General features: G+C 32.7%; 1 protein-coding gene across 1 annotated transcript in view; it reads left to right on the top strand.

Moving 5' to 3' along the window:
* LOC108728869 (nicotinic acetylcholine receptor alpha7 subunit) overlaps positions 1-20,026 on the top strand; it is a 222,437-nt gene extending 202,411 nt beyond the window's left edge. The window contains exons 5-12 of the mRNA XM_018457668.1: positions 7,807-7,987; positions 11,004-11,079; positions 12,901-13,095; positions 15,571-15,657; positions 16,175-16,284; positions 17,534-17,642; positions 18,168-18,568; positions 19,563-20,026. Coding sequence (XP_018313170.1) covers positions 7,807-7,987; positions 11,004-11,079; positions 12,901-13,095; positions 15,571-15,657; positions 16,175-16,284; positions 17,534-17,642; positions 18,168-18,568; positions 19,563-19,730 — 1,327 coding nt within the window. The 3' untranslated portion in view covers positions 19,731-20,026. The remainder of the gene's footprint in view (positions 1-7,806; positions 7,988-11,003; positions 11,080-12,900; positions 13,096-15,570; positions 15,658-16,174; positions 16,285-17,533; positions 17,643-18,167; positions 18,569-19,562) is intronic.
* Positions 20,027-26,008: the final 5,982 nt, after the last annotated feature.

Raw genomic sequence — 26,008 nt, 5'->3', positions numbered from 1 at the left:
CTAAGATTCGTGTAGACGTCACGCAAACAATGCGATCAACGGCGGATTCGAAAATCGTATGGCTTACTTTACGCGACATTCGCTACGGCGGTGTATACCTGTTGCTCCTGGCTGTACTTTTGTATATTTTCTTCAAATAATATATGATTACGATTTAAGACGATTGGATTGCACTGTGAGAAAATAAATAAAAAAAGAACAGAATATATTACTCAAAAACATGTATCGTTTCGTACGATAAGTTTAAATCGTACACCTACATTTCGCGAAACACGCACATTATTAAGTTTATTAACTCTTAGTATACATGATGATTTCTCGGTCTTTTACTATACACGATGAGTTATTTTTTTAAATATTAATTATATGCTGATTGGAGTGATTCTTACATATATTTTAACATCTTTAAAAAGTATTTGTAAGGTTGTGTGTTTAAAAAAATTGTATGTATAATAAATAACAAAAAATTTTATGAAGATTGTAAAAATTGTATTAAAAATGTATATAAATAATTGTATATAATTGTTATAACTAATTACTTGATGCTCCTTATCGTTTTTCTAAGAAAAAAAATGTGCAGGATATAAAGGACCCAATAGTGTGCACTAAGGGTGGATTCAGACCTAAAGTCTGTTTTCTGTGATTGAACTAGTGTACACTTTTGGAACTTAAAGTGAGATAGGTATATGTTTGATATTTGTCAAAAGTGAGAAAGAGAGTTCTAGTGCAGTCTAGTGCAGGAACAGAAAACAGACCACTAGATAGAAAAGCAGAAAGCAGAAAAGCGGCAGCTAATCAGAATTCGCGTTGGTAATTCGCTAGTTTCGGTTTTCTGTACCGCTTACTACCAACACAAGTTTTGATTGACTGCTGCATTTCTGCTTTCTGCTTTTTTGTCAAAGTCTAAACCCATCCTAAAAGTTAATAAACAACCGATATATCATTGTTTTTCATTATTCAACTGTCGACATGTGTGGGGAAGGTCAACGATACCGACATACTACTTTGTTTTTAGACAACATTTCTTAAACAAAAGATAAAAATACAATTTCAAAAACATAAATACAAACTAAATAGTGTCTTCTATCAGATAGTATAAGCAGTTTTTATAATACTGTTTGCAATTTTGCAATAATTAAGTTTTTCGTAAGTTATGCAAAAATGAGCGTGACAAAATGGGCTTCAAAACTGACATAGTAGGCAATATATATATATATATATATATATAATGCCAACATTCCTATTCTATAAATAAAGATATATCCTATTCTGTAAAGAAAACTAATTTATGAAACTATAAACATTTAAAATGACATAATATTATCAACAATACAGTCACTATTATTTTAATTACGCAATTTGCAAAAGAACACCGTAAGAATTTTCTTCTCGGATTCATAGAATTTGTTTTTAGCTGATTTGGTATAGAAATAAGCCACAAATATATGAATTATGAGTTTGTACTTCTTTAATTAGCTAAACAGATCACGTCGTTATTAATATTAATAAGGTGCAAAGGTTAGTTTCTAAGAAATAAGGGGATGTCGCTTTAGGAGACCTATGTCAGTATCGGTGACCTTTCTCTAGTAGTATCTTATCAATTACAAATATCATATTAATCATATTTTGTTAAAGTTATGGCGGTCTTATGCGTTATTTACGTATATTGTCATGCGGGGTCTACAATAGAAGTCGTAGCGGTCGTAGGGTCTTAAGTCGTAGAAAATTGATCAATTATAGTCGATTATTCTTCTCATATTCGCCTATGATTTGTTAATTTTCTACGACTTAAGACTCTACGGCCGCTACGACTTCTATTGTAGACCCCACATTAATGACAGTTGTTATCTGTAATTCGAACGATTTATAAAATCGCATCATAGACGCGATTGTCTCAATTACCTATATTTTTTTAATTTTTTAATACCGTTAGCGTTCTTAGCGCTTTGACGCCCTGTGACTTTAACCTCAAAAACCCATAGATAAATACTGATAATAATGATTACTGATAATCATTGGTCCTTATTTAACAATAACAAGAATGAAATGATTCCATGTTGTGAGCGGATTATAGTTTAACAAAGCTATCCTGTGTAAACACAGCACGCGATATATTGTACATATACAAATGTTTAACGCACCGTATGTTACAAAATATTTGTAATATATTATAAAGTAAAAGGCCATTGTATTATATTGTATTTGTTGCTTTCTAAAGTAATTTCGATGAATGGATTATTATTTCACATTTGAGCTTTCTGAAAATCTAATTATTTAATTATTCCATTTTACAAAGAAGTTTGAAATAAATTCTCTAGAAGCATAATTACAAATATATGAGTTTTAATTTGTTAAAATTTGTAATAATATATGTTTAACTTTAAATTATTTTATAATTGCGAATTACAGAAAAAAAGATCGTAAGATTTTATAAACAGGTTTTTGTATATTTCCGTAATTTCTAAATAACCACACACACACATCCTTAAAGTTTTTATATCTTAGGATACTAGAATCTTTTTGAATGTTAAAAATAAAAAAAATCTGAAAGCGTACCTATGTAGTTCGACTTTATTCAAAAGTCAGTACAATTTTTACGCTATACCGACACTTTATTGCCTTTTTGCAATATATGGAGTTCATAATCGTTTGAGTGATTTTCATTCATGATTACACTTTCTTTTCATGTGGTAGCTTGAAGCTCCCTAAGGAGCGACTAGAGAACGGTAAGAATGAGGGATGAGCGTAACCTATTTGAGAATGAGTAAATCGATTCACGGGAACCTTGTGATCGTTTCATTAAGAATTCCGGAACGGTACTCAAGACGTTGCAATCCTGATAACGGGTTCATTCTTAGGATAAGTAATACGATGCACGTGGGAGTACTGAGCGAATTCGTTGTAAAAGCAGAGGATTCGGCAATCATAGAAAATTAGACCAGAATTTTGAAATATTTGAGAAAATTTATTTTTATAAAATTTCTATATATCTAATTAAATATAAATAACTTGATAATAATTTTGTATAGAGGGGTTTGAAAATTTGTTACACAAAACAAAGTGAAAAGTTATACAAATGAGAATTTAATTAACTACAGAATAGAATTATTTACATAAAAGTTTTAGTCTACTGAAATAATTATTCCATCCTTGAATACCCTACTGTTAATTAATTGTATGTGTAACTGTCATCATTGTTATCTAATAAATTTCATAAACGGGGTTTTAGCAATTAAATATCGAGTTTTTCACCTAGTAAAATTATTCATAGAAAACATCTAAGTTAAGTGAATGCGCTAATTATTAATTAGATTATTAGGAAAACTATTAGTATTTAATTGCAGACTTCAAAAAAATTAAAGATTATTGGCAGTAAATATAATATTAATGACACAAAAAGAAAGTAAATAATTATTATCAATTTGTGATTAATGTATAAAATTTGCAGAAATGTATTTAAATATAAATTCTTGTTAAAAATAGTACTGTTCTCTCTGATATTACGCGGAAGAGATAGAAACAATGCGATAACACCTCGAGAATAAGCGACTCGTCTCGATTCTTGGTAACTTCGCGATGATTTCATTAAGTATTCGTGAGAGAATCTGCGGTAACCTCTTCTCACTATTAAGTGGAGCACTCCTTGAAGTTGCTAAAGAGTATAGTCAAAGCTCTACGCTTACAAAATTTTTCTTGCAAGATTACATGAGGTAGCATTGCCATCTTATTTAAATTACAAATTTTATCACAAGCGAAATAAAAATGTAGACTCGCGTTTATGATCATTATTTGAATCTGGCCTTACGAACGTGTTACGTGAATTATTCAGAATGGATTTTTATATCTTAGAATGCGAAGTTTGAAAAGTTCATTTTAAGTAAAAATCAAGCGAGCCTATATTTAACATTTAACTAAACATGACAAGCGAAACGATTACATACTTAAAATCTAACGTAAACTTAAAATTAAATTGTAATAAAAAATGTTACAATTCTAAAATTTAAATTATTAACATTTATTAAGACGATTTTATATCCTAAATAACAATTAGACTACATTTAACATTAATTATCCGATACATTGATTAAAACATAATGAACGCGTTTATAATCAGTCTTGTTCAAACACAAAGAGCGCGTTAGTAGTATATGTCAATGATATGTCAGTCATATATGAAAAAGAAGATTTGATTCCTTTTAGAAAATATATGCAAGCGCACATATATTTCAGATATGAAACAGAACAGCGTGGAAGATAATGGCTTATTAAAAATATAATATTATATAATGTCAAAGAATCACAAATTAAAATCTTACAACATTTTGTTTTTATTGTGACATATTCACATTATCATGCAACAATGTCTCATGTTAATTTAAATAATGGAAATATTTTCTTCGTTTTTACGAATAATACAGGTTTTAGCTTTTATTTTAAGATTACATAAAAATTATGCAATGCGAACTATGCAACAATGCTACGAAGCTTGAGCTTCGATACTTCCGCAGAAGAATTTCTCTTATTGTTACATCCTTTTCGTTATCATACAAGGCATGCACTCGAGGTAGAATATTCTATTTTATAGGATGTAACGTGACTGGAGCGCATCCCTTCTTACAAATATTTTCTCCAAGCTCGTGAGCTCATGTACGCCTGATTAAATAAAGAAAACAGATATGGCGCATATTATCGGGAAACTAAGTCCACAACATAATAGAATTTTCCCTTTGTTTTGATGAAAATAAAGACAGGTTCTCTACTTAATATACAACTTATTTTTAATTAATTTATCTTAATTTCAACGCTATTGTGCATATTTATTTATTCATCTAATTATTACTTTAATGTCAAACTGTCGAAAATAAATTTTTCGTTTTGTAAGCCTGAGTTTAAAAATAATTGTATTTTTACTTTAATTAGGATTTAATTTAAATTCAACATGGAATGAACTGAAATTTTTTGTTTATATATATATATATATTACCATGTCTCTTTCCGATTTAAAAATTCACTTCAATAAGCAGCCACCGTTCAACTTCTTCTGCTCTAAAGTCTTATTTGCATTATTAAATAAGCGGAAAGCCAGCCATCACGAAGAATTTGTAAGAATTTAAAACTTCTGGATAACTCTAAGCCAAAGTAGTAATCAAGCCACAAGTTAAAGGAGCATGATGAAAAAGAATTTAATTAAGCTATCCCATCTCGGCCTAGTATGTCTTGCGTAGTATACTTGGCGTAGTTATACCTTTTTTGCATCAGAAGTTGCGATCAGAAGAAGGTTCTTAATAAATAAAATTTGACCGCAATGGCAGTAGAATAACAGGTTTAATCAATTCGAAAAAATATCTAGATAATAGTTAAATAATTCGCGATTATTAGAAAAATTATTAGAAAAATTATTCCAAGATGTTATCATATGATATTTTATTATATACAGAAGAAAATTGTTTTCTAAAACTGAAGTAACAAAAATTAAATAAATATTTGCAACAGATAATTTGAATGTAATAGTTCTCTTATGCAAAACGTTATTATGTAAAAATATTCTGGTTACATATTAAGCTGATTCTACGTTAGTCGCGAGTCGATCGTAAGCTTATTACGACAGTTAATCTGAAGCGTCAATTTTTAAACTGACACTTCAAATTAACTGTCGTAACAAGCTCGCGATCAACTTGGGATTAATGTAGAACCAGCTTTATATAAAAACATCTCTTCAACAAAAGCATGCGCATCGATTCTTATTAAAATTTGACATTTGAACATTTTTTAACAAAAAACATTTAATTTAAGTATTATTCACGTTTTATACGTTTTCTGAATACATACAATCAGTGGTACTAATGAAATGGCAGAAATGATATTGATATATCATTTTTGGAACGCAAATGTTGCTTAAGTAATAGATAAGTAAGTATTGGTTTGCTTCATTTGCATTATTTTGCAAGTCTAGTATCGTACTAGGCCTAGTTTGCTCAAATAATTGTTAAAGTTATGACAAAAGGCTGTTGATTTTTCCTACAATAAAAAAAGTCGGCTCTCTGGAAAAAGTTGCAAAAATAAGTATCGCGTCAATTCGCGTCCGAGTGCATGTAAAAAGTTGGCGTTTGTTCCTGTTAGTTATCGCAAATGGAACGGAATCGAACGGGGTGTAAGACAAGCGAGGTAGGACGTCAAAGGCCTGGGGTAGACTCGTCCATAATTAGCTCCCACTAGTCTATTCGAGTCTGCTTTAACGCAACGCTACCGAGATTTCATTGTCGTCGTAAGTTGCACTAAATTCAATCAGTACGACAATTCATTTCTATTTAATTAACATCTTAAATAATTATAATCGGATAACATAACCAGAGAATATTTCTTTTTTCTGTAAAAAGTTCGATGAACGCGATATCTTAACATTTTACGTAAACGATTATTAATCTATTTATCGATAATTTACACGCATAAACACATTTAAAATTTTTTTTTAACCACAAGTTTTTATGTTGAGATATTACACGAATAAATTTAAATGCTAATCTAAGTGTTATAAAATAACAAATCCTTCTTACGTTAAATACATATAGAATATTTACAGTCTCTTCAACATGCAATTTTGGAAAAAATGCGAAAACTTGACCGTAATCTTTGTATAGAGAGATTGGATTTTTCATAAAAAAATTCTACGAGAATACGCTATTTAAATTTTGAAGAATATCGCCGCAAGTAACGTTTGAAGAGAGTAACGTTTGCTTTCGCGGTAATTTATTTTATTGCGCGAGATGTCAAGATATACTGCACACTTAAATGCTACTCTGTAGTTACGATGGCAATTTGTTTTTATGTCGGCCGTTTATTATTAACATATTTATCAAACGTTGTTTACAGCGAAATTCCGTCATGGTGATTGATCATCGATAGCACTGTATTTAATAAATCTAAATCGTTATGCTAACATCTGTATAGTAATTTGATATTCAAACATTTAAAACAATTATAAATTCGGCTCTATTAAAAAAGTCTATTTAAATTTGATGCAATTTATAAAACTATTTATTTATGTAACTGAAATTATATTGTCATTAGTATTGACATATAATAGGCTTTTGCTATCTTATTTAATAATCTTCAGCTCAATTCGTGCAACTTCATTAAATTATAGGATTGATTTTGAAATAGGAGAATTATGCTACTATTTTAGTTTTAAAATAGATATAAATGAATTCAACCGAATTAATTGCTCGAAATAGTTATTATAGAAGAGAGTCATTGTCTGTTCTTGTGATAAGGAGCAACATTAGGGACAACCGAATTGTCTCTAAATTATTGCAGGGAAGGAATAAACCGACGGGTTTACTTTGGGGACATCAGTGCTCTGGTATTAGGTTCTGTTCACGTGTTCCCCAATATTGTTTAGTCTCCTGAGTAAAGAAAGATAGACGTCCCACATGAGTCTACGAACGTTCTCAATCACGAGAATTGTATAACATAATGGTATTAAACAAACGGCTATTACGTCTGTGATGACGGATTTGCGTTAATAATGAAAGAGGATTTTTATATACGAAAAATATAAATAACAGCAAATATAAAACAATAAAAAAGTGATATAAAATACTTATATCTATAATTTTAATTTGAGTTCATAACTAAATATATATGTAATTTCACAGTCCTGTAAATAAAGCGGAACGACTCAAGCGTTTTGTTTTAGAATGCGGAAAACAATATAATTAATTTTTTGTTTTTACCACATTAAATCTGCCGATTACCTCGGCTCGCTGCATTTCAGGATTGAAAAGTTAACGTGATTGTTCGTTATAGCGCCGACGAGGGCTTCGACGGCACTTACCCGACAAACGTCGTCGTAAAGAACAATGGGACCTGTATGTACGTGCCGCCCGGTATATTCAAGAGTACTTGCAAGATCGACATTACCTGGTTTCCCTTTGATGATCAGCGCTGCGAGATGAAATTCGGTTCCTGGACGTACGACGGTTCTCAGGTGAGCATAGGGGATATGCATTACGGAATTGGGTCAACCAATCGTCGTCGTTTTCCGATCCATCCTGTCCCGATGTTCCCTTCTTCGACACAGACGTCGAACTTACGAATTTTCCAATCTGTTGGAAGCACGTCGGTACTTCCCGTCGGTATAGTCTCGAGACCCGGAAATAATTCAAAGCGATGGCGTCGAGCAGTTTGATTAACGTCCAAGAACGAGAGAAAGAGGAAAACAGTGAGAGAGAGAGAGAGAGAGAGAGAGAGAACATTGAAAAAGGGGAAGAGAGAAAGAGACAGAAAATCTTCAGTTTGCCAACGTAAGATTCGTTCGCGAGAACGATTCGTAAAATTCCTAAGAACGGAGCTTTGAGTAAAGTACTCCGATCGCGTAATGGAGGCGCATTTTCTACTATCTCTGATGCAAGGTGGGATAGCATTCTTGGGATTACGATTCTCATTCATCTGTGAATAATGTTGAATAATTATTTATTTGAAGCAAGCGAGAAAAGTCTATACAAAGTAATTCCATAGAAAGCATAAATATATTGTTAGTAATAAGATCTCTCTTTATTATAAGATATGATGGATTGCCACATCCGGTGTAAATATTGCCGGTTTTACTTAATTTGTCTTTGAATATCTTTCGTTTATTTAGATCTTTCCTAAATCAAAATTATATTTAAAAAATTTGTTACTTGTAAATTTCTATTTTCTTTAATGGGTCACAGTTTACAATAATTTCTGTACATTTAAATATTAAACTTTTTCGCGTTGATGTTTGCACAGCATTTTTGTTGGAGACTAATTATTTTAATCTTTAAGAGTAGCAAATCTATTACCAAATAACTCGTATAAAAACGCATTTATTTAACATTTTTTAAATTAAAATACAGAATATAATTGATACAACTAAATAGGAACAATAAAAAATTAAAGCTATAATGCATTCATAAAAATTTCAATTATATTATATCAATTTCTTTTATCAAGGGATTTTATGAAAAATACGCGCGTAATGTTAAAACTTTTTTTGGAAAATGCTTGAGACCTGCGATTCGTACACCAGATTTGTATAAGTACACTTCAAAAATACCACAATAAGCGTAAAATGCACTCGGTGTTTGGTCGAGACACCACTAGGATGGTAAATGCCATTTCAGAGTGAATTGCAGAAAATTTACGAATTATAAGACATATTTAGAGGACAATGAACGTGAGAATGCGCGATATTCAGGATTTTCACCAACACGATTCCTCTACAACCTTTTATTCGTATAATCCAATTCACTCCATAAGGAAGAAATTTTTTCTAGTATTTTTGTATCACAAAATTATACTATAATACAATATATTATGATTTAACATTTTCTTAAAGGAATTTTGCTTAAATAAAAGAATATACGTAACTTTATAATCTCTTCTTATAAATTGAGTTAAGACTGATAAAATAAATACAATAAATTGTGGATTAGAATTTAGTGCTCGGAAACATCAGACGATTTGACAGTTCGGACAGTTCGAATCTTAAGTTCGAACGTTACATAGTTCGGACTGAATGTACGTTCGAACTATTTTAACCCACTTCAGAGCTGAAAGTTCGAAATTATTACATTTCGAACTCAGATATCACAAGTCGTCCTCAGGATCATCCTGAATATGTCGAGGATGACTCAGGATATAATAAATTGGCATTTCATACTGATCACTGCTTAAACTCAAACTGTTCGAACTATCCGAAATATTCGATGCTCATTTTTTAAAACTTCGAACTAATCGAATAGATCGAATATTCAACATGTTCGAATCTTTTGTCTAAGCCCTAGATTAGATCAATTAATTAATGATAAAAAGTAATGTGAAAATATCAATTTATAAAATTATTTTATAAAAGAAGTAGAGATAATAAAAAAGTATGTCATGATGTGTTGATTTCTTGGTATTTTTCATTAAATAATATTAATTCAAAATTATAGCGGTAGAATGGCCTATTTAAAAACTATGTTTTGTATTACAATAGATGTGCAGCTGTATGGCATGCTAATGTTGTCCGATTACGATAACGATAACTTTGCTAACTACAAAAGTTTCATAGTAGCGTGCAATTTATGTATACCGATTTATCGTGTAAACGTGTATTTCTGCCACACGACCAATGTACATACCTAGCAAGTCTTCAATTGTTGAACGTGCAACTTCGGAATAATTAAAATTGAGGATGCGAATTACACGGTGCCAGGCAATTCGAGAATGCTAAAGGGGTTCATTAACGAGGACAATAAGCAGAACAAAATGGAAACAAACGAAGGCAAAAGAAAGTAAGACAACGAAATATGCCAAAATTTTCTCGAGCTCATTGTCAGTTCGATCTGCTGAATACGAACGAGATGCAAAACAGACTTTTCGATTTGAGATCGTCCATTTCCATTTATTATAACAATTCGCCCCCGGATATTAATTCGTCATAGATTGCGCCCGAATGTCAACACAAAAAAAGTTTGCATCGATATTCAAACGGGCGGAAATCACGAGAGGTTTGCGAGAGCTTTATATAGAGCTACGTAAACATACATATATGAATTTACATGAACATCAAGACTATATGAAGTCCATAAATCAACAGAATACAATAAAAAACATTATTCACGTATGATGTTTTTGCTTCATTATTAAATTCTTAAAAACTTATGCTATTTGTGTCAATTATTTTATATAAATAAATAATAGTATTTCTAGAAGTTTTTAGAAAATATCATACACATATTTAATACAAAGTTTGAGGAGAAAAAAATAAATTGCAGTAAATTAATTCTCAAATATCAGAAGTGCTTTGAAAAATATAGTAAAGAGAGTTTTAATTTTAATATATAGTAAAATATTCTTTTTAAAGAAAAGTTGACAACTTTTGTGTTCTTGCCATACTGTTGAACAGACTTTTCCGTATAGCTTTTGAAATAGTCGTCTTACATGGCGCGGTTGCAATAACTTTTCTCTAATCGACTGTCATAAATTGTCGACAGTTGGATCTGCAGCTGCAGGACGAGAACGGAGGTGACATCAGCAGTTTCATCACTAACGGCGAGTGGCATCTGTTGGGTGAGTTTTTACAGTCCTTATCGGGAACCGTTCACGTCGCCACGCCCGGATAGTTTGCCCCGGTGCCGAAAGTGATTCCCGGCCGATTAGCAATTCTAAAGTCTTGCACGGCCACGGGCGGATGATCAATCGTTTCGCAAATCGGAACCGGTATTGATCCTCACTTTGTTCCTGTCAAAATTGCCTGCATCTGGGTCAGGCGGGACGTAGCGGTTCGCTTCGCGTGCGTCCGAAGTTTAGTGTTTTCGCTGGCGAACACATCGGGCAATCGGTAAAGTGTCGCGAGAGAAATTGCTGCTTGCTTGATTCGAGGAGCGAATAATAGTTCGTGATAGTTGCTAAATAATCATTTGAGAATCGAAGGGCAGATTTAAATTACAATCTTTCATTTCCAGATGTTTGTATTGTATACTTGGCAACTTGTTTTACTCTTTGATACATACAAAATAATTGATGGATCTTTAGCTACGCGAAAGCTTTTAGATTTGCAGTATCGGACTTATGAATATGTAGAGTTTTCAAATGTAAATCTTATACGAATGATATGTTTTTGCGTTTTATTCCAATATTTTATATGAAATGAGTTTTCGTATATTGAAACCTACTATACTATATGTCTAAGTATATTTAAAGAAATAGTTCACAAACAGTTGAAATTGATCTACATTTTAAAGATTAATTTTGAATTCAGAATACATTTTCAATAAATACATTTTCAATGAATAATTTATTACAAAATTTAAATTTAAAATAATACATATTTTATGAAGATTAATAAAATAAAATAATGATAAAGGATCAGTTAATAACATTTTTTTATAATAAGAACTTTCAATTAGCATTATTAAAAGAAAAAGTTGTAATCCTAATCCATTGTTTAATTAAATATAATGTAATGGTTTGAAAATGAACTTATACGCGGAACTCATGTAATATCCGTATTGGAATTGTAGAGCAAAGATAGAAACATCTGGTTTGTGTTTCTCTCTCATAATTGCGAGAGAGATTGTATTACAATTATGATATATTGTTCATTTATGTGTAATTCGCCATTGATAAATTTATTATAAATGTAAGAAATGGTGTGACACCTTTATTGTTCCTCCAACGCAGAAATAAAAGCATTTGCTCTCTCTTGGCGTATCTCGTGTATCTCTCGAAAAATTGTACGATGCATTACGCGTGGGAATAGCGTAGGTCGATGTATACGTGCAATGTATGAGCCGCGGTTATGAGACTTGTGGTAGAAATGTATCTTAAGTAACTGCAGCTGCAGCAAAGCGCACCAGTTTGTACTCGGAGGAATAACGTAAGATAGAATCTTCCGTTTTTCTTTGCCCTGTTGCACGGGATAATTCAAGGAGCAGAAAGAGAAATTTTTCGCTTCCAACAACCTTTTGTTACGTTCGAGAAAGCACTTCGTTTTATTGACAGTACATCGATTGCCCGTATACGTGTATTATGTCATATTTAAGCATTGAATGGAATATTTATCTGAGAATTTTAATTTAACAACAATTTCTAATTTATTGTTTGTTAGAACTGTCAATTAAATATGCATGGATGAATTATATTTTTAAATTATATATGTACACACAGAACGCAAACATTTTGTAATTTTTATAATTATATATAAATATTTATAATCTTTATGCTTTTTATATTTAGAAAATCCATGAAAATTGTGCACTGCATTCATGTTTCTGATTTTTCGCTTGCATTCTGAAGACTAGAATTAAACATTATATTCATGTAATAGTGACGTATATACTTGGCGCGTGACGCTACCATGATATAAATTTTTCCTTTTATCTTGCTCAGGGGTACCCGGTAAGAGAAATGAGATCTACTACAACTGCTGCCCAGAACCGTACGTAGACATCACTTTTGTCGTCATCATCAGAAGACGCACACTCTACTACTTCTTCAACTTGATCGTGCCGTGCGTCCTGATTGCCAGCATGGCCGTCCTCGGGTTCACCCTGCCGCCCGATTCCGGCGAGAAACTCTCCCTCGGTAAGTTTATAAACTCGATGCAAAACTCCGATTGCCCCCGACAGCTCGTAAACGCTCTCGCGATTAGGCACGTCCCTGTTTGCTAAGAGCATCAGACATTTGCACGATTAGGCCCGACCTAGTTCCGGCTGGCAGGCGCTCCTGCATCCGGGCTCCGTGAAGAAACTATTCTGTACCGTGTCGTCACGAGTTTCTTTCACAATCGAGGACCGCGGAACTTTATCGACATTTCAACGTGGAAATTTATACCAACAAAAGTTCGTTACACTACACAAAAACTTAATTTGTTGAGTACAATCTATCTAATAATCTATCACAAGATGTGTACATGTTGCGCAGAAACTACAAATATATGACATGTTCACAGAAATATTTTCAGGAAAAGTTGCTTATAATAAAAAAAAATATATTATAGATTTAAAAAGAAAATAATCTTATTATCTTTATTTTATTATAAAGAATTAAGAATTGATTTCTGTAATTACTTTTAACTAATTTGATTTAATCCTAGCGTTTTCAACTGGATTTTTTTTTTCCAAATATCGATCGTGAATATAGTCTACAATTAAAGTGAGATGAAAAATTATCGTAATCTAAAAATGATTGATTGGTGGTAATTAATATTATATTTTAGCTGATAATTTTCCTAGCAGAAAAATGTCCGATAAAATCTCAATGTATGCAATGTAATCATGCGCTTTCAGACTTTCTCTTGCATAGCTATAACATAATTGTAGATAAATTAAAAATTGATTATAATTATTTTTTAACATGTTCTATTTAATCTTGGCATTCTCTCAATTGGATTATTTTTTTAAAATATACATCATAAATGTAATTTAGAGTTAAAGTGGATAAAAAATTATCGTGATCAAAAAATGGCAAATGATTGATTGATGGTAATTAATATTATAATTTAATACTTTTTCTAATAAAGAATGTCCGATGAAATCTCAACAGTGTGCAACGTAATCAAGCGCTTTTAGACTTTTTTTTACATGCGTAGTTGTAACATTACAATTGTAGATAGAGAAAGATTGCGTTGATGCTATCCATGACATGTTATTTTATTGTTTCCTCATAAGCGTGGTCGTTCTGGAATTTACCGAGAAGCCGGATGCTCGGGTGAAATCCTGCCTTTTATGGCTCGAATCGTTCGGCTGCATAATTCCGATTCCTTGCTTGCCTCACCTCGCGCTGCCGTGCAAACGCTCCTGTGATTAGAGCCGAGGTGCAGGAGTTCCCTAAGCGCATCGAGCGTTTATGCGATTAGATTTCGCTTCGATCCCGATTGAAATGGCGTCCCAGCGCGCAAACTTCGGCAAGCCTTCTATTCAGGTCGTAGAGTTTCTTCGAGCGTACAAGCGCGTTGCTGAATCTCCATCGAATTCGGAAACGATCGCGACAATCGTCGTCACCGATGCGAAGATACGACGACAATGGAATGACAATGCCGAACAATTGCAGATGTCTCCGTTGCAAATTTCCTTAAAGCTTATAGCTATTCGTAGATCGAGATACAATAAAATTGGCTCTACACAGACACATTACAGTTGCCGCTTCAGCATTAACAGTGATTTATAGACAAGAATATCATGTATTAAAAGTTTTATATTTGCATAACTTTTTCTATTAAAAATAGATTAATTAGTATTATAAAAAAGATTAAAGAGCATCGTCTAATATTAGATCGTTTAATTAATCGCACTTTCTCTTTATTTTTTTATAAGATGTAATCTCTTAAACTTTTATTATTTAGTTTTTAATTATCTATAAATCATCTTAATTGACCACAATGTTGACGTAATGCAAGTTTTCCAATACAGCATAAGAATTTAAAACGTTCATTTCATAAGAAAACGAAATGAGCCATAAAGAAAACAATGCAACTCATTCACAATTGACTTTCGCGTTTCTAAGGGACTTGAGGGCAACTCTTAACGTGTATCGTGAGTTTCAAAAAAGCTCGAATAAGGTCTGATATTCAGATGAGGCATCTGCCGTGAATGCCGTAGCGTTTTGAAAGTCTAATTAATTTGAAAGTGCCTCTTAACGCGACACGGTGATTCGCGAGTAAGCGGTACCAAGTTCAAAGCCTGAGTGTCGGATATTTAAGGTACTTAGAGTGCAAACTGTCTCTGAAATTTCTTACTCAAGATCAAATCGAAACTAGGAATCAACCAAATTCTCATTTATATTCAAGAAGATACTTTTCTTTATAACATAAATCTTTATATATTATTCCCTTAAAGAGTATAAACAGAAATGTAAATAGTTTATATCATCCGATACGGAAAAGTTGAAGATCTCATCATATCGTCTTAGGCTGAAAATCGAAGAGCCTTTAGCATGGAATTGTTATGTGTTGAAGGCCCTTCGAGCGTTCAAGGACCGAGGGTTGATCTCGTCTGGCCACCTCGTCGATGCACTCGACTTTAACAATAATTAATCGAAGCTAACGAACCTCTTTTGCAGGGGTAACCATCCTTCTGTCCCTTACTGTGTTCCTGAATATGGTTGCCGAGACAATGCCGGCGACATCCGACGCCGTGCCGCTTTTAGGTGAGCTTGTTTTAACTTTAATTTTCAATGTAATTAATTTTTTAATGTGAGAAAGCAACGTAATTGATCACCTCTATTGCGAACTATTCGAGAAAAAATAGAAGAAAGAAATGAATGAAGATATTCGCATCCTTTTAAGATAATATTCCTCGGTGCAGGTGGTGTAATACCTGCTGATGCAATTAATACTCTTTGATTTAAAGTTAAAAGAATTTGTAAGAATATTATATGTTTTTAATATTACTCGTTTTAGTACAAATTAGTGCAATTTATTTTATTACATATCTTTTAAGAAAAATGTAAATTTTATTAACTGCATTTAATACACAATTATATTAAAAAATAAAATATATACTTTTGTAAGTTCAGATGCTTAATTAAAGGAAAGTAATTGGACAATATTAATGCTAATAACTGTAGCGCTTCGAATTTTAAACATTAAACTATTAAATCCGATTGTTAATTTGGCTTAATTTTAAATTGTATTTTTATTTAATTATTTCCTATTACTTTTCAGGGACGTATTTCAATTGTATCATGTTTATGGTGGCCAGTAGTGTGGTCAGCACGATCCTCATCTTGAATTATCATCATCGGAATGCTGACTCCCATGAAATGGGTCGATGGGTAATTTTCTCCGATCAATATCAAAGCACTTAATGTAATACTATGATAGTTACAATTACGTCGCTTCATTAGTATTGCTAATATTGCGTTAGTTATTTTTTGAGCATAGTTGCACCATAAATATAACTTTTCTCAACATATTTGTAAAATATTTTTCGTTTATATTTTTAAAATTTAAAAAACGACACATTTATTGAGATACATGAGTTTTCAACAATAGCTTTAATGACACATTTGTGTTAAGATAATAAGATAAAAGCAATGACTGATTTTGTCGGCAGTTATAAAGTTAACCGGGAAAAAAAACACATTAATATCCGATAATGTAAAAATCAGTTTAAATCAACAAAGAAACGCATCAAATTTTATTCAAAATTTCTTCCCATTAAGTAGTTGTAACATTACTGCAACGTTACTGAAATGTTTTGTAACGTTTCTTATTTACTGTATTATTTGGTTAATTTTATTAATTAATCTGTTTTATTCATTTTTTTCTTATTTTTAGAATTAATCGGTTTTTATTAATATTCTGTGAGTTTCTTGGAAGTGAATTGTCTAGCTAAACAATTTGTAAATGTTCTTTTTATTTGCACAATAATAACGAAAATCACTTTGTTGAAGCTCGATTCAATTTGTCACCGGTGCTGTATTATTTCCGTACGTAGATAATTATGGTTTTAATTAAAATGCAACGCACCACCGCCGAAGCTGATATATTGTTCTCTTTTCATCATGGATAAATCAGAAATTTTATAGGCGAATAATTAAGGGCCACTCTGCCGAATGCGCACCGCGATAATAAATCATGTATAATCGAATTTTTCGCCGGACGTCACGTTAATTAGAATGTAAATTTCGGAGATTGATTTCCCGCGCGACCAGATTTCTGCGAATGAAATATGCACCTAAGTTAAATTAAACAAACGTGAATTATTCACAATAACAACGTGTCAAGAAGTTTAAACAAAAAAATGAAAGGATAAACACTTACTAGAATCTTTTTTAATCTTTAATTAGAATTATTAATTTAATTCGATTAATATGACAATTATTGTGACAATTATATTGTAATACTATTTAATTTGATCCAAAAATTTAAAAAGAACTATTATTATTAAAAATAAAACAGAAAAATCGCTAACTTTTATTTCATTATTTTTGTTTATTGTACAAACATGAACATAATAAGTACAAATATTGAAATATAAATTAGACTACATTTCGTTAAATTTTTTGAATTGCATTACAGGTTAAAATAATTTTCCTATACTGGCTACCTCGTATACTCGGTATGTCAAGACCAGGACAGGAAGAAGACAAGGAAATACAAAAGTCTCAGAAACCATCTCCTGTCACGGGTAAGATAATTTTAAGTGCACTCATCAGCTAAAAGGTTGCAACACTTCTTTCCGATAGGTTTCGGACTGCAACCTGTTTACCGAGCTATTGGTTCTTACTTATAAATCTGATCATTTACGTTCAACCGCTCTATAGCAGGGCTGAGTTCTAAAACTCAGAAAAAGTGTTGCAACCTTTTAGCTGATGAATAAATAATAAATCGTATATGAGTAAATAATTACTTAATAAATAAATAAATTTCAAATTGATATTGATCATAAATCGAATAGGTCGCCATTAACAATCTTATTCATGTGAAAGATCTTTCATCAGCATAATACCTCTTCTGTATTAATAATTATATATAATTATATATAATTATATATAATTTTTTTTGTGTAACTTTCTTAGTTTGAATTAATAATTCCTTTGAAGCTTCATGAATATTTATTTCAAAGATATAAGGCAACCCTCCAAGGGATTATCGTCGTGTCGTAATCCATTGCTGATGCCAATAATTTAATAAATTGTTTCTTGGATACCAGGTGCAAGCAAGTCGTACGGTGATCTGGAGCTGCACCAGAGGAGTAGTAAGTCCCTCTTGGCGAACGTCCTGGACCTGGATGACAACGCGCTGGCGTCTCACAACAATTTGCTGAACAATGTGTACAGCACACCTGGACCTCATCACGCTCACGCGATGGGTCACGGCCATAGTCATATACACACGACGCCTCATCATCATCATAGCCACGCACCCACGACGCCGCACCATCAGCATGCGACGCCGCTGCCGCACGCATCGTATCCCGGCCATCAGATCTCGCATACGCCTCATCATCATCCACATCCGCAAGACGCGCCAGCGCCGCAGGTTGAGACGATACTCCAGAACGCGTGCTTCTGCGCTCGTTACGAGCTTGTGCTAATCTTGAAGGAGATTAAGGTAATAACTCAATTTGACAACAGAAAGAGTAATCTAAAGAATTTTCTAATTTTGATGACTTTAGATTAACCCTTACCGTACGAGGTTGGATCACTAGTGACCGAGCGATTCCTATTCGTGCTAGTTTCTTTGAGTCTTTCGATAATTATAAATTATACTATATTTTATTATTTTCCAAAATGAAGTTTCGATATTTATTCTAGAAAGTCGAAAGTATGTTGGTGAATTTTCTGAGATTTTTTTGAACCATCTGAATAGATGAATAAAACATATGGATTTTAGTGACCCATGTTTGAATGGATGAGGCACCAAATTATATCTTGTATTGTAAGGGTTAAATATTTAATTCCAAAGGCCTAAGTTTCTAAATTCTGAAAGTTCTAAAACTATAGGTAGAGAGAGACCAGAGACGGAGACTTTTGATTTTTCTGTGTGTATCTCCAAATGGGTAGAGGGGGGGATTTCAAAATAACACAAATATTTTATCTTTTATTGTATGTACGAAATATATTTCTATATCTAGTCAAATACTGTTTTTTGTCAAATCACTCAAAATTTTTTTTAATTTGTCAAAGATTAACACATTTTCTAAATACCCCGAATTCTGGGTGTGAAGAGAGAGAATTCAACACCCATAGGATTTCTGGGTGTGGAAAGCTCCATTAAAAAAGTCTCCTCTTTGATTATAGGGTTGCGCGTCCTTTGAACTCGAGGCTTGATGCTTCTGAGGTTCTGAAATCTTAAAGTTTCAAGATAGACATAAAACCCGTTGGTTCGTAAGCTCCAAGATTGTATCTCAGAGAACCACAATGTTTTTAAACCCCAAGATTGCAATGTTCCAAGATCTGTTTGAAGAGTCTGAAAGTTCGAAGTTCCTAGTTGAAAATCTCTCGTTTAAAACTTCGAAATGATGAAAAAAGAATTCAATATCGGTCGAAATCTTTTTCTAAAGATCAACTAATACAGTTTTGATGAAATAACAATTCTGTTTTAGATGATAACGAATCAACTGAAGACCGAGGATGAAAACACAAAGATCTCGAACGACTGGAAGTTCGCGGCGATGGTGATCGATAGGATGTGCCTAATCATTTTTACTCTGTTCACCATCATCGCTACCATCACCGTCCTGCTGTCAGCGCCGCATATTATCGTCACGTGATTCAGAAAAGCCAGTCTGCCGCCGGTGGTTCCGGGGCCGACGAGGATTGCGTGCCAGGCGCCGGCATCGACGGACGCCGCACGCGACGCTTTAATCGAGCGTCCGCCCTTAACCGATTTCCGCCAGATCGGGTTAAAGGGTGTTCATCTTCGGGTTCGCACGCCGCTTCGTTTCGGAGACCTGCGCGTTAGGAAGAAAGCAATACGGGGAGTAACTTCGTTTCTTTATGATACACATAATAATACCAGTAAAAATAAAAATAATAACATTATCGATAATGAGAATAACGATAATAGTATTAATAATAATTACGTAATAGTAACGGTAAAATTTTATCATATAATTATCCCACGAGGACGCCTTAGCGAAACACGTTGACACACCGTTTATAAATGGCGCGAGCACATGCGCGAAAACGAAGGACACGCGGGAATACAGTATACGCGAAGAACACGTACACTGGTTTGTTACACGCATCCCTGAGAGCAGTCGATGTGACGAACACTTTGTACAGTTGAGATGGTACATTTTGTCGCGAATGAGTTAAATAATTAGTACTATAAAAAAGATCCAATTACAAATTTTCATAGAGATAAAGTAACGTTCGAATCTAAAAGGAGTATTCGACTCTGTCCTCCACGACTACTACTTGGGGATGTACCACACATACACGTACACACACGCACGTAACATCATGCGAGAGCGTTAATACACACGGAACCGTGATTTGCCAATGAGTCAAAAATACTTTTCTGCGGCCCAAGGTTAGTACGATATAGAAATCTTCGAATGTATCCGAGGATCAGTATATTGCTAGATTTAAGAGACTCTTACGGCAGTCCAGACAAGTTTCGTAACGTTTCTACGAATTCGTATATAAAGACTCCAAATTCGAGAATCCCCAAAAGCATAAAAATTTTGAAAAATATAAATTTCAAGGGATATAAAATTAACATATAAATGAAAAATATGAATAATATAGTAGTGCGCTCACAGAAAAAACACTGATATAAAATCAAAGTTTTCAAGTGTGACTGAAGTTCTCGAAAATACGTAAACTGTAATACCCTAAAGAAATTCCGGAATTACTATATGTCAGTTGATGGTCTTGTCTATAATAAGATGCGAAAAGAAACGCTCGAGAATGTTGACGGCGCGACGGTTCCTTTTTGTCCGTACAAAACGAAATAATGAAGATAGGAGACAAAAAGCGACAAATAGGGATAAAAAGGACGAAGCAGGACAAGGGTTGGGCTTTAAAGGTAAACACACAGGCTACACTTTCAGAATATACACGATGAACTGCCAAGGTGATTCAAATAATGCCAGGTGAATTTTTCTTATCCGTATCATTAGTATGTAAAAATCGACGACTTAATAAATGGAGGATTTGTATTACGATTTAAGTGGCGGTGACACAAAATACTCTCTCGAGTAGGTCGCGAGAGAGATCCGAAGGACACTACGGAAGGATGCAAAGATCGGACGCGAGAGACAAATGCAAAAAGGACGGTTAGGATTGTTCGATAACTTCCGCTGCGAGAAATTCAGTTTCGAGCGATGTACTTTCTTTCATGTCTGCAAGTTTGAACAGTTTCGTTATTAATCTGCGTTCTCGTCGCACATTTAATGATGAATGCAATTTTCTGATCCCTAATTTACTATCGGGATCGTGTAAATACGAGCTTAATATCGCATATATACATATATATATATATATACACACTAGGATACTAAACGGTTATATATTTCGAGACTTAGACGACTAACTTTTCAAGTTGACTGTCCGAGTTTCATATAAATTATGGGACCTGGGGACAGCTGAAAATCTCACATTTTTTAATATGATTTGTAAGTTTTGAGTTTCAAGAAAAATACGTATATTTCTCGTTGGATGTGTGCCGAGAAAACGGATCGTTACCTCTTACATCGCACGTATAAACGCGAGTTTACGCAGACATACTTACGTTTTGAACACACAAATATTCGCATACGTTTTATTGTTTCACGCATTAGTCTTTTTTGTAACGATGCCATTACAGAAACTATTATCGCGACAGCATAATTGTAACTTCTTTCTGACATTTAAAAATTGTTTTGTAGAACAAAAGCTAAATAAGCATGGGCTTTTATTTCTCTTTTTAGAAAAAATATGTAACTTTAATGTCTCTTGTTCTGTTCAGAACACTGCGGCGTATTTTAGCTGACACTGAACATCGACAGCTATATTAAAATTGAGCAATTATACTATGTATAAATTAATATTGCAATACTAAATATTACGATTAACGAGTGGATTTATCACGATAAATTTTTTTCAACCGCAAAAACGGACATGACTTCACTTTCGAGTGCATCCAAAAAATTGACACTTTCATGTTCTCTGCTAATTTACGAGCCGCTCGAGAATGTGGTAGAAAATCGCGGAAGCGACGGAGACGATTAGTCACTGAAGAAGAAAGAGCAACGTGAGATGGCGACCGATAAAGAAAGGAAGTTACTCTTGCTCACACGGACAGACTCGTAGGCGGACGTCGTCTCGACGAGACATCAGGGAGACGAACTCAAGTCGTATCGTACATTTTTCGGCCATTGGCACTGGATACGCGACAACCAATCACGTTATCTTTTAAATACTATTAAAGATTATTAAAGTAATGAATCGTTGTTGATCATGTTGTATCGTGAACGGGATTACGCGTAGAAGTATATTAAGAATACGATGTTTTTTGATCTCAAGCGCGCGGAAAACAAAAAAGGAGTGAAATAAACAGATTAACGTCGAATGTATTAAACTTGTAAGAGAGATAGAAATTTTTAGACGAAAAATGCGATTAATCATTATTGGTGTCAAATAGTTAAGGAAAAATCAAGGAAATAATTCGCTAAAGAAAAATGGAACAAAATGTACAGTTCGAGACATCAACGTTTTAATGCCGACACGATTACCCTTTACGCGATAAAAATTAATAAATGGCTCGATTAGCCTCTAATTGACTTGGCGAGATAATGACGTTACGCCTGGTCTTATGAACCAAATACATGTTGAACTGATCTAGTACTTTAGAACTAGAACAACAAATGCCACACATCGCGCTTTGGAAGTAGGAAGAAGGAAAAAATAAGGAATTTATGTATTTAAAAAGGGATACGTTTGATAATAATTTGAAAGTCCACTTTCCAACTCGTTAATTTTATCTTTAAAGAATCATTTCTGTTTTAGATCATATTTTTGCATACATTTATAATTTCACAAAAAACTTTACGTTCTCTCGAGTTTATTTTATCTGGTATACATAAAATAGAATAAGTTCTCAAACATTAAGGTTCAGACAAGAAAACGTTTGTCCTCCTACTTCCAGGCAACAAAGTGCCGTGGATTATATCCTTTCCAAAAAAGTTAATGATGTAAAATAGAGATTTCTTAATGCCTTTGTAATTTTTGTCATTATAAGACGTCTGATCCCATAGTTTTTTTTAATGTGCGTTTGCTGTAGTTCAAGTTGGTGGAAAGGTGTTTAACAACGTCGTTTTTATTGCGATAAGAATATGCCATCTGTTTTTATATATATAGAATAAGACGAAAAATATGAATAGATTTCATGTTTTGTTCTTTTCCGGGGTGAAGACTTTTTTTTATAAATGTTTTCAAAATTGCAACACAGATATTCCTATATAATAAAAAGAACGTTAAAAATATTTCTTATTGAATTTTCCCACATATTTTCAGTAAGATTTTCAAAGAATTGTCGTATTATTTCGAATAACATTGGAGGGAAATAATTTTATTGCTAGGGCTTCTTTTAATGAAGCCTTCGCTTATTCAAATTTAACCGCGATTGTTATGCACGAAATATAGTACGCGTATCAAACTTATTGCAATTAATTATATCGCAAGTATAAAATTAATCTAGAAACAGCGGCGTATATGGATTACGAGTCCTAGAACACTACGGGTATCAAAAAATCTTGTTAGCGAGACAACGCGCGATCTTAATATAATCGAGGTTTAACGATTAGATAGAAAAAAAATAATACGTACCATGGTACGCGATACTGTACGATTATAGTTGTTCTAATTATACTTATAAATGTGCATTATCACATATCGCACATTGGAATTCATGATGAAGCCAGAAAATTGCTCACTGTAATTTGTCGCTAACAACTACTATTTTATTTCCCTATAAATTGGTAGACGTACCATACGAACACATACTACCATAAGCGAGGACAAGAACAACCATTCTTTCCTTTGCGTGGAAATAATTAGTTTCTTCACAACAAAAATGATAAATGAAACAATGCAAGATTTTCTGTATTTACCATAGGATAGTTTGCATCTAAGGAGAATATAGTTTTAAAATTATATTGGTTTATATGTAGGGTAGATGGTCCAACAGTGAACCAGTAGTATACTATGAACCATTGCGATATTTCGTAAATGCGACGTTACCAGATTGCGCTGTTATCATGCAGCGACTTTCATTTGAGCCCCTCCTCGGCTCCCCAGTCGGCTGGCAAATTGCGCCAAGGATGGCCATGTAATATCACATTTTAAGAATTTTGGGTTGCAAAGTAAATTTTTTCCGTAAGTTTTACGCATTTTTTATGTTTTTGTTGTTATACCTATCATTTTTTTCATTGTGGCATAGTTTTGTGTGCACATTTGGCTTTATTATTCTGTAAGCAACTTTTTTTTTGTTGTATTATTTTACCCCATTATTTTGGAGATTATCGTGGAAAAGGTTAGATGGTCTACAATGAATCATTTTAATGTAGTCAACAATGAATCATGGCACATAATCTTTTTTACGACCTTCAAAATAATAATTCATTATTATTAGGTAATTATTTAGAATACGGCTCCTCCTCCCATCTAAAATCTTAATAAAAATGTATACTCATTCGACGCGTTTTCACTCAAAACGAAAGAATCTGACAGAAAAACGCGGCGGTAAGCCTTGTGAATCTTTATCATCTTATAATTATCTATTTTCTAAATAAATATGTTAAAATATAGCAAAACTAAAATAATCCCAACAATTCGCAGTATAAAACATGCGGTTCATTATTAAAAATAGCATGGTTCATTGTGCACACACCCCCTTGTACACAATGAATCATTTTCCGTTTTTTGAAATAATCGAAATTGTGGCTAAACTTAAAAAATAACTTAAGAGTTATTATTTATAGTATGCACAGCCAACTAAATTCATAAACTGTATGTTAAAACTCAGATCTTCAACTCAATAATTGAGAGAGATATAAGCCTCTGAAATTTACATGGTTCATTGTTGGACTACTTATCCTATATAAAAGAATATTACAACATTTGTAGATAAACAACAGTCAAAGAGTGAAACATATAATTAAATGAAATAAATCTAGTATGTCAGAGTACGAAATGTTTTCTCCGAAATCTCTTTCTCACCGTGATGCAAACTCGCCTAATTTTACGATATATATAAAACTCAAGTGCTTACAGTTATGGAAATATTATATCATTCAATATAGACTTCTTTCTACGATTTCTGTGACAGGGAATCGTAAGTAGAATTATTGCCATGAAAAATTCTTGCTGAGAGATTCTCAAACATCTAAATTCGCGTAAAAGTGAATTTTTAATTCAGGTGAAACGTGACACGCATTTTACATGAAAAGTTTCCACCTCCTTGAACTCGAACAATTGAATATGAATTGAATATGAACGGTATTCCGGAGATAACGCAGCAAACGTACTTGAACGTGGTATGATCCGCCGCTTTCACAATTAAAATTAATTGTAATGAATAGTTATAAGTCTGGATAGATTTATCAAGCGACAAAGACAAAAAGTAAAATTAATAAACTTTCTTGTTTATTTTCAGTCAATATTAATAGTAAAGTACATGTAGAAATCTTCGATTAACTTTACGAAACAAAACATTCCTCGATTGTCTTATATTTTTATTATTGCCATTATCATATAGATGTATATGTATATATATATATTTAAAGAATTAATAATTTAAATTGGCAGAGATCAAAATATTAAGATATACAATTAAACGTCATGCGACATATTTTTTATGCAAATGTAATGTCGTTTTAAGTTAATATCTCTTTAACTCTTTCAAACTTTATAATTTAAAAATTATTATATAATAATTTGATAAGAACGAAGTTCAATAATTTTAAAAATGAAAATAATAAACAGAGTTACAAGCACAAACAAGGTTTTGATGCTGGATTATAAAAACAACAAAATTTATTACAATATACGTTTCTATCCTAAT

This window comes from Mycetomoellerius zeteki, unplaced genomic scaffold, assembly GCF_001594055.1.
Source record: "Mycetomoellerius zeteki isolate Tzet28-1 unplaced genomic scaffold, Tzet1.0 scaffold114, whole genome shotgun sequence".
NCBI classification, from domain to species: Eukaryota; Metazoa; Arthropoda; class Insecta; order Hymenoptera; family Formicidae; genus Mycetomoellerius; species Mycetomoellerius zeteki.
This window is presented reverse-complemented; position numbering and strand designations above follow the sequence as displayed.